General features: G+C 37.5%; 1 protein-coding gene across 2 annotated transcripts in view; it reads left to right on the top strand.

The window, feature by feature from the left end:
- Window positions 1-1,509: 1,509 nt before the first annotated feature.
- LOC103107905 (disintegrin and metalloproteinase domain-containing protein 18-like) overlaps window positions 1,510-9,981 on the top strand; it is a 53,510-nt gene continuing 45,038 nt past the window's right edge. The window contains exons 1-3 of one of the 2 annotated variants that reach the window (XM_060182233.1): window positions 1,510-1,566; window positions 2,499-2,575; window positions 8,408-8,463. In XM_060182233.1, the coding sequence (XP_060038216.1) occupies window positions 1,512-1,566; window positions 2,499-2,575; window positions 8,408-8,463 (188 nt within the window). In that variant the 5' untranslated portion in view covers window positions 1,510-1,511. The remainder of the gene's footprint in view (window positions 1,567-2,498; window positions 2,576-8,407; window positions 8,464-9,981) is intronic. The other variant, XM_060182240.1, reaches the window with a different exon arrangement.

The raw sequence follows: 9,981 nt of genomic DNA, 5'->3' as shown, positions 1-9,981 counted from the left end.
ATTGTTGTTGTCATTGTTGGATAGGACAGAGAGAAATGGATAGAGGAGGGGAAGACAGAGAGGGGGAGAGAAAGATAGACACCTGCAGACCTGCTTCACCGCCTGTGAAGCGACTCCCCTGCAGTTGGGGAGCCAGGGTTCGAACCGGGATCCTTATGCCAGTCCTTGTGCTTTGCGCCACCTGCACTTAACCCGCTGCGCTACAGCCCGACTCCCAAGTCAAGGTCTTTTATACAATGAAACCATTTGTTTTTCTCTCAGTTTGTCTGGCTGCCTTCCTTACCTATAGCTTCCTTGCTATTTGTTAGTATAACTTAACAAAACAGAAGGTTGCATTTCAAAAATGTTGTACTTATTTATTTATTTGCTAAAGACAGATGAATCAAGAGGTAGAGAGAGAGAAAGAGAGACACCTGCAACACTCTTTCTCCAATTGGCAAAACTTTCTTCCTGCAGGTGGGGACCAAGGTCTTGAACCCTACTCCTTATGGTTTATACTATAAATGCTCAACCAGGTGTGCCACCCCCCTGGCTCCACAAGGTGCATATTAAAAGTTTTCTGCCCTATTGTTCAAATGATCATAATCTAATATTTAATAAACACACTACTGGAATAAAGTGATTTTTTTTCATTGCCTTACCTGTGATCAGTTTCAGTGCTCTTGATTTTTTCATATGTACAAAAATAATAAATTGAGGATGATTTACATGCATTTAAAAAAATATTTATTCTTTTGTTGCCCTTGTTTTTTTAATTGTTGTAGTTATTATTGTTGTCGTCGTTGCTGAGTAGAACAGAGAGAAATAGAGGAGGGAAAGACAGAGGAGGAGAGAAAAATAAGACACCTGCAGACCTGCTTTACCACCTGTGAAGCAGCACCCCTGCAGATGGGGAGCCGGGTGCTTGAACCGGCATTCTTAAGCCTGTCCTTGTACTTTGCACCACCTGTGCTTAACCCGCTGCGCTACCACCGGACTCCCACATGCATTTTTTTATAAAAGGCATTTCTAGAGGCCAGGTGGTACACAAGCTACCATGCACAAGAACCAAGAGGGTCCAAGCTCCCATCCTCCACTAGCAGGAGTGAAGCTTCAGGAATGATGAAATGGTACGGCAGATATCTGTCTCTCTTTGTCTCTCCTTATCTCCCTCTCTCTTAATTTCTCTCTGTCCTATAAAGAAAATATTTGTTTTCCTCTTCATGTTCCACTATAGTAAATAAAACATGCTGGGGAAACTGGTGGAGAAACAAACACAGTCTTTCCAGAAATGCAAATCATGGTAATTTTATCGTTATCACAAGTTTGAAACATCGTAAACCATTTTTGCACAAATGCTTATAACTCTATATTTGGAGTTTAGTCTTCGGCCCCAGACACTTAGTGGCTGGAGCAATATCAACTGCACCTCTCCCCCGCCCACCTCCCCACCTTCCCACCCCCCAAGTCCGCGAGACTCAGCTGACCAACGGCCTTCATTCTTGCTTTGTTTCTGGGGTGCTGGAGCAGCCATGTTCTTTCTCCTTGCACTGCTCACTGAGCTTGGAGAGCTGTCTTCCCACCTTCGTGAGTCCAGGAGAGCTTTGATTTTACTTTATCTTTTGTCTCTGTTTTTGATGATGCCTTGCTCAGTCTCTTCCTGGAACAGTTTCCAGGAAGTATGGAGGGTGGGGATGTTTATTCTCAGTCCCATTTCTGTGCTGGTGTCTTTCTTTCCTTTTGCCTCCAGGTTTATTGACAGGGCTCAGTATGAATCCACTGCTCCTGGAGGCTATTTTTGTCCCTTTTGTTGTTCTTATTGTTGTTGCTGTCGTTGCTGGATAGGACAGAGAGAAATAGAGAGAGGAGGGGAAGTCAGAGTGGGAGAGAAAGATAGACACCTGCAAACCTGCTTCACCGTTTGTGAAGTGACGCCCCTGCAGGTGGGGAGCTGGGGGCTTGAACTGGGATCTTTACTCCGGTCTTTGAGCTTCATGCCATGTGCGCTTAACCCGCTGGGCTACCACCTGCCCCCATCTCTGCTGTTGTCTTTCCCTGTAACCCCCACCATAGCCCTACTCATCAGAGCAGTTGACTGAGGATGTTAGCTACGCAGTTCACTTCAGCACCAAGGGGTCAGCATTCAATAGCTTTTCCCAACACTGACTCTGCAACTTGCATGGGTGTGTCAGGAGAAAATTGGGGGCAGAAGCTACTTATTACCTTCCTCATCCAGACAAAAACATGGGTCTTTGTGTGGTTCTGAAAAAAGAGAGGGCTTTCTGAAACTGCGGTGTCTTACTTTTTGTTCCCTTGAATATTTTCAATATGCTATTAAAAGCCTCGTAGAAATTGTGGATCACGAAAGAGGTCGAAAATATAACAAATTAAGTCTGCTTACAATTTTGGCTGCCACCATGAATTCATAATTAAGCACCATACTTGATTCAGATTGTTGTTGGGGTGCTGCGGTGGAGAACTACTGTTTTTTGTTTGTTTGTTTGTTTGTTTTGCTGTAGGTGCTGAAGAAATATTACTGCATGTCACAGTTCCACAGAAATTATGGTCGAATAAGAGTGAAGATTCAGGGAAACAAGTAATTGCTTCTAGTTTTTATAATTTAAGATGTTAAGATTTTTATTTACCTTCGTGCTAAGTCAGATGTACTTGTTTGTATTCACTTAGAAAGTAAAATATGTTTGCTGTGCCATCTCACAGATCATTTCTCCTTGTATTTGTACACCTCTACTGTAATCTCCTGTGCCTTTCCCTGCATTTCTTAATTTCCTGTGACACACTTGTTTGCAGTTTGCAAGAAATAGTAAGCACTTTTCAGGAAACTGCCGGTAAAGAAAATCAGCCTCTCACACTAAGGGTGTAACCAGCAATTTATGGGGTAGGGAGTTCTGGTGGTGGGAACTGTGTGAAATTGTATCCCTTTTATCCTATGGTCTTGTCAGTATCTTCATTTTATAAGTAAATTAAAAAAAAACATTACTGGTTATGGAATGACAGTGAAGTTGTTATAGAGCAATATTACCAGAATCATCTGTCTTAGTGGGAGTAAAAGTCAAAGAAAGACATAGGAAATAAAGAAATAAAGAGAGAAATGGCAGTTGTTCTATTAAAAATGACAAATATTACAATAAGTACATGTTGGAAAAATTAATTCAAAAAATGAAAACAGGGCTCATGTACTTATTATGTAACACTGATTAGCTTTAATGTATTCACTCTTGAATATTTTCTTTATTACAGTTATTCAGATTGACATAGTTAAAGGGTTGATCGGCACATGATAATCCTGAAAATATTTTTCATATTCAAAAAGTATTTTTAAGTAAGAGTAAGTAGGAAATATTAATAATTCATTAGCCGTTTGTTAACATAAAATATTGAGTCCATCATAATTGTGTTTTATTAAGTGTCTTAAGCAATTATAATAAATATTAGATGTGAAATTGTGCTTGAAAATAAAAAGAGGATAAGTAATTTATAGTGCCACTGACATATTTTTCTATTTCACTCTCACATTCATATTTTAGTTGGAATATATATTTTATTAATTATACATATGTGTACACAAATATAATTAAAGATATTAAAAAGACATCAAAGTTATAAGTTGCAAGTTTCAGGGCATGATACCTAATTTTTATGAATATAATTCTATTACAGGAAGATTACTTTCTGTTGAAAATTCTTACTTTTTTTAGATTTTAACTTTATTTTTACCAGAGGGAGGAGAGGGGAGACCAGAGAACATTGTCAAGGACTGAACCTGGAATCTTAACATGTACAAGTCCTGTTCTCTATCTACCACTGTTCTCTCCTCAGCCCTAGTGAAAATTATTAATAAAGAATTATTTTTCCCACTTTTCTGATGCACTATGGTTTATACATTGTCATGGTGTGAGCACTTTAAACTTCAGATTATTTGTTTTACTTTGCCCATTATAAATCATATGAAAATTATGCAGTATAGAAATTGTTTTACTTTAGAGGACATGAAATGTTCAGTACCTCTCTCCTTTTTTTAATTTAATTTAATTTAATTTATAAAAAGGAAACACTGATAAAACCATAGGATAAGAGGGGTACAACTCCACACAATTCCCACCACCAGAACTCTGTATCCCATCCCCTCCCCTGATAGCTTTCCTATTCTTTTTTTTATAAACATTTTTTAAATTTTTATTTATTCCCTTTTGTTGCCCTAGTTGTTTTATTGTTGTTATTGATGTTGTCGCTGTTGAATAGGACAGAGAGAAATGTAGAGAGGAGGGGAAGACATAGAGGGGAGAGAAAGATAGATACCTACAGACCTGCTTCACCACTTGTGAAGTGACTCTCCTGCAGGTGGGGAGCCAGGGGCTGTAACTGGGATCCTTCCACCAGTCCTTGTGCTTTGCCCAGCTTTATCCCTCTGGGAGTATGGACCCAAGGTCATTGTGGGATGCAGAAGGTTGAAGGTCTGGCTTCTGTAATTGTTTCCCCACTGAACATGGGTGTTGACAGGCTTATCCATACTCCCAGCCTGTGTATCTCTTTCCTGAGTGGGGTGGGGTTCTGGGGAATAAGAGTTCCAGGACACATTGGTGGGGTTGTCTGTCCAGGGAAGTCTGGTTGGCATCATGCTAGCATTTGGAACCTGGTGGTTGAAAAGAGAGTTAACATACAAAGCCAAACAAATTGTTGAACAATCATGAACCTAAAGGCTGGAATAGTGTAGATGAAGAGTTGGGGGGGGGGGTCTCTGTTTTGTAGATAGCTAGTAGGCATATTTTAGTTAAATTCCAAAGGGCCTGTGGCTATACTATTGTTGTTGTTTTTTTTTTTTTTGTCTGAGCCTGAATTCTGATATGCATGTGGATCCAAGTTATTGTCTGGGAAGGTGATTTCATGGCTTGAAAAAGGACCAGAAAGCTGGATCAGGGAAGAGAGTAGCTCCCAAATATGGGAAAGGTGTATTAATATTGTTGACTGTAAACCCCATTGATTTGATGTGATCTGGGGCCCATATTCAGCTTAGGAGCTTATGTGACCTCTGCATCCCTGCAGATCTGAGCTCACATTCTGTGGTCCTGAGTAGGAACGTTCCAAGCTGCCCCAATATCAGGACCCATCTTCCTCAGGTAGCATAGAGTATATTGTCCATCCTCCATTCTCTTACCATTGTTGATTCACATTGAGGGCATGGTTCTATAGGGGCCCACAAAGGGGTCTATTGTGTTGTTCCTAATAAAGATGACCTGTAACAGTGGAGAAAGGGATTTATTCAAGATCTATGCCCTTCATGTCTGTTTGGGAATTTCAGGACTCCCTGATTAAGGCCCCAGCTGATGGGGTGGCCTGATAGTGACTAAAGAGTCATCATTAAAGTATGCCAGTCTCTTGCTTTTATTCAGCTTTTGCAGTCCTTGCTTTGATAAGGTTAGCTTTGGAGTGAGTGAGGGAAGTGTAATAGGAAGTAAGTGAGGAGGGTATCTTAAGTCTAAGTAGACACTCTTTCTTTCTTTTTAAAAAATATTTTTTATTTATGAAAAGGAAACATTGACTAAACCATAGGATAAGAGGGGTACAACTTCACACAATTCCCACCACCAGAACTATGTATCCCATCCCCTCTCCTGGTAGCTTTCCTATTCCTTTAACCCTCTGGGAGTATGGACCCAAGGTCATTGTGGGATACAGAAGGTTGAAGATCTGGCTTCTTTAATTGCTTCCCCGTTGAACATGGGCGTTGACAGGTTGATCCATACTCCCAGCCTGAGTAGACACTATTTCATTATGAACTTTATACTGACTCACTGCAGGCCATTGTGTACTTTTGCTTTCAGGTATATATTTTGCCCTAATTTATGGATACATGTGAACAAATGTGCTATCTCACAGGACCTGGTCTATATCTAGGCTTTGGGACTTTGTTAGGAAGTGAACCACCTGGAATGGTATTAGAGAACCCTATGAAAGGAAAGGTCTCACCTAAGTAATGAGGCTGAGGGGTTGACATTCCATACAATTCCAACCACTAGAGTTCTGTATCCCATCCCCTCCACTGGAAGGTCCCTTAATCTTTATCCTTGAAGTATGGACCAAAGATATTTATGGGGTGTAGAAGGTAGGAGGTTCGGCTTCTGTAATTGCTTCTTTGCTGGACATAGGCATTGACAGGTCCATCCATACTCCCAGCCTGTTTCTGTCTCTAGTGGGAGGTGAGGTTCTGGGGAGGTGAGGTTCCAGAACACGTTGGTGAAGTCATCTGCCCAGGGAATTCAGGTTGGCATAGTGGTAGTATTTGTAACTCGGTGGCTGAAAAGCATTAAGATATAAAGGAAAACAAATTGTTTTGATAATCAGTAACCTAAAGGTAAGAATAGAGCAGTTGTTGACATTTGGGGTCTTCATGATGGAAGAAGCTGGGAAGTTTATTTGGTAATTGTAATTTTTATCCTTCATTTTGTTTATATAGAGTATCAGAGATAATGATTTGAATATGTAAAAAATTTCTTGCATCCTCAGAATAAATCTTCCTTGGTTATTATTTAACATTTTTTGGTAAGCTCTTGGATTTGGTTTCCTAATATTTTGTTGAAGGTTTTTTTCATCTTTGTTCATCAGTATAGCATACTTATTTATGTCTCTTTTTTTTTGTAGAATACATCTCTAGCTTTGTAAATGGCTATATTCACTTCTAATGATTTAAGAAAACTAATTTGAGAAGTATTTGCTTTATTTCTTCTATAGATGTGACAGAATTCAGTAGTGAAGCCATTTTACCCTTGATTAATTTTTTTCTAGAGCCTTCTAATTAATGATTTAATGTTTATAGTCAATGTTTTTTATCTAGATTTTCTACTTTTTTATGATTCACTCTGGTAGGACTTATATCTATTTATTCTAGGATAGCTGATTTGTTGTGTTCATAATTGCTTTTATGATGTAAATAATTTCTGTGGTATCAGTTACAATATCTAAATTTGTATTTGAATCTAGTTAACATATTATTGATCTTTAAAAAACTTTAGAGATGGGGAGTTGGGTGGTCGCGCAGCAGGTTAAGCACACGTGGTGCAAAGCGCAAGGACCGGCATAAGGAACTTGGTTCAAGCCCCCTGCTCCTCACCTTCAGGCGAGTCGCTTCACGGTGAAGCAGATCTGCAGATGTCTATCTTTCTCTCCTCTTCTCTGTCTTCCCCTCCTCTCTCCATTTCTCTCTGTCTTATCCAACATCGATGTCATAAACAATAATAACTACAACAACAATAAAAACAACAAGGGCAACAAAAAGGAAATAAATGAATAAATGAATAAATAAATAAATATAAAAAAACTTTAAAGATGGCAAGAAGGGATGTAGTGTCCTAATGTATGTTTATGGAAGAGAATCTAAGATGGGGGTGAGAATATTTTGCAAACACATATCACAGAGAGATGAGAAATTGTACACATTTGTCAGAAACTGTACTGTAAACCCCAATAGAATGATTAAAAAAGAAGAAAATCCTTATTTTTGTATAGATCTTTCCAGTCATTGTCATTCCAGTCTCCATTTTATGTCTTTCTTCTTGACCTTTGTACTTTCCTTTTTGCTAACTACACATTTAGTTCTTTTTCTAGTTTTTGGTGATGTAAAATTTAGATTTATTGAGAGCTTTCTAGTGTCTTACTGTAACTGCTTTCTGCTATAACCTTTCCTCCTTGACCTCGAAACCTTTTTTTTTTCTGCATTCCACAAATTTTAGTAGTTTGTGTTTCAATTTTCACTTGTCTAAAGATATTTTGTGTGTGTTCCTTTCTGATTTCTTAATTGACTTGTTTTTACTTCAGAGTATATTGTTTAAACTCATCAGATTTGTGGAAGTTTTTTCTAGCTTTTAATTTTGTGATTGATATTTAGTTTTATATCATTGTGTTTGGCAAGGACGCTTGACATGATTTCAATTTTCTTAGCTGCTTTGGAACTTGTTTTATGGTCTAAAAGAGTACATGTAGAATATCCTATCACTACTCGAGAACAATGCTGTTTGATGAAACATTTTATAATGAAACTAATGACCAATACTTTCTTTTTTATTTTCTGTCTGTATGGTCTATTCATTATTGATATCAGGTATTGCTCGCATTTTTCTCTTGTTTTGCACTTGACTTGCAGTTATTGTTTTTCTGACTATTTCTCCTTCAGTTCTGTCAACATTTGCTTTATTTATTTGTGCTTTGATATGGTCATTACTATTTAAAATTGTTTTATCCTTTTGATGAACTGACCACTTTGTCATTATATAATTACTAGTTAACTTGTTTGCAGATAAAAATAGTTTGCACACACTTTACAATGGATTGAGTGAATCTTTTTTTAATTCAAGTAAAAATATCGTTTTACTGTGTATATTTTTGATATACTAAAGTATATGTATTTTTATTTTAGGTGACTTACATGATTACAGTTGATGAAAAACCATATACTCTGCATCTTAAAAAGCAGTAAGATGTTTATTCATTAAGTGATTACTGGTGGGAAATTATCAGTTGCATACTTTTTAATATATGCTTTAATAACATATATTTACTTTCAGCATCTTTATTGGATCAATATTATATGTTGTAAGACCACACAACTATATAAGTAAATAATGTTAATAATTATTCAGTACAGAAACCACTAGGTTTAAATCTGTATTAAGATTTTCATTTCACAAATAATATTATAGTTATAGGATTCCTTTTTCTACCCATCACTTCAGGAAAGTGTATCTTCTCTCTGCCTCTTGATTTGCATTTTCTCAATATTTCATGAAATTAGAATCAGTCTATTCTCTGATTCCATCTCTGTAGTTGGTCAAGGCAGAAGAAAATTCTCCTCATTGGACTGATGATTTTTTTCATGATTGTTTTTTCATTTTTTTGTTTCTTTCTCTTTTTCTTTCAACAGAGGTGGAGAGTCAGAAAGAGTGAAAGAAACCACATATGAAAAAGCAGCACACTATACAACTGAGCTACTTTTCCAGCCTTAGTTCATGACTATTAAACTCATGTCAGGCTTTAATGTCTGAAGAATTCCCATTAAACTATTTTTACAAAATCATCTGAAAATCAATTTTTTGGTCTTCTTGCTAATAGCATTTTGTATAACTGTTCAGTGTTGTTTATTTATTATATTTATGTATATATTGGATAGAGACAGCCAGAAATAGAAAGGAAGGGGATGATAGGGGGAGAGAAAGAGAGACACCTGTAGCAAGCTTCACCACTCGCAAAGCTTTCTACTCGCAGGTGAGAACTGGGGGCTCAAACCTGGGTCCTTGCACATTGTAACATGAGCTTTTCCAAGTGCACAGCCACCTTGCCCCCAGTGATGCTGCTCATCCCCCATCTGTGTTTTATCCATACAGTAGTTTCTGCATTTTATTTCCATAATATCACCAAATCTTAGCTTTACTTTCACCATTATGCTCATTCTTTCAGATTCTTGTTTATATTTTTCTCATGTGTGATTCTTGTTCATATTTTTCTCATGTGTGATTCTTGAATCTTGTTTTATGATAATTATATAATATGGTTATTTCATCATGAGACTTTTGATATCATTTATATAATTAAATTGTGAAGTCGAAATTTAAATAGATAATAACTGGAAATTTCTGTTAGTGGAGTTGCTGTACTATGCCACTTTTTAATAATTGCCCCAACTAAGAAGTGATCAGTTACCAAGAAATAAAAATTTGTTACTGATTACTTAAAAAGAAAGTGTTTTGTACTGCCAATTAAAAAGTACAATGTGCTTTACTATATCTTTGTTGCCCCGCAACAAATCCAGTCAGTGTAAGCCCCACAGTTCAGCCAATGAGTAGCCTTTGTTACCCGAGTAGTATTTACTTATTGTTGCTGGTAGGGTTATTTCTGAGACTCAGTGTCTGGCTAGCCTGAGGGTATTTCTTCCCAGGCGTGTGCTCTCCCGGTTGGAGAGAATTCAACAGGAGCCAACTTAGGCTGCTGCTTACT

The sequence above is a fragment of the Erinaceus europaeus genome, chromosome 2 (assembly GCF_950295315.1).
Source record: "Erinaceus europaeus chromosome 2, mEriEur2.1, whole genome shotgun sequence".
Classification (NCBI taxonomy): domain Eukaryota; kingdom Metazoa; phylum Chordata; class Mammalia; order Eulipotyphla; family Erinaceidae; genus Erinaceus; species Erinaceus europaeus.
Note: the sequence above shows the minus strand (reverse complement) of the source record. Positions and strands in the feature narration are given on the sequence as shown.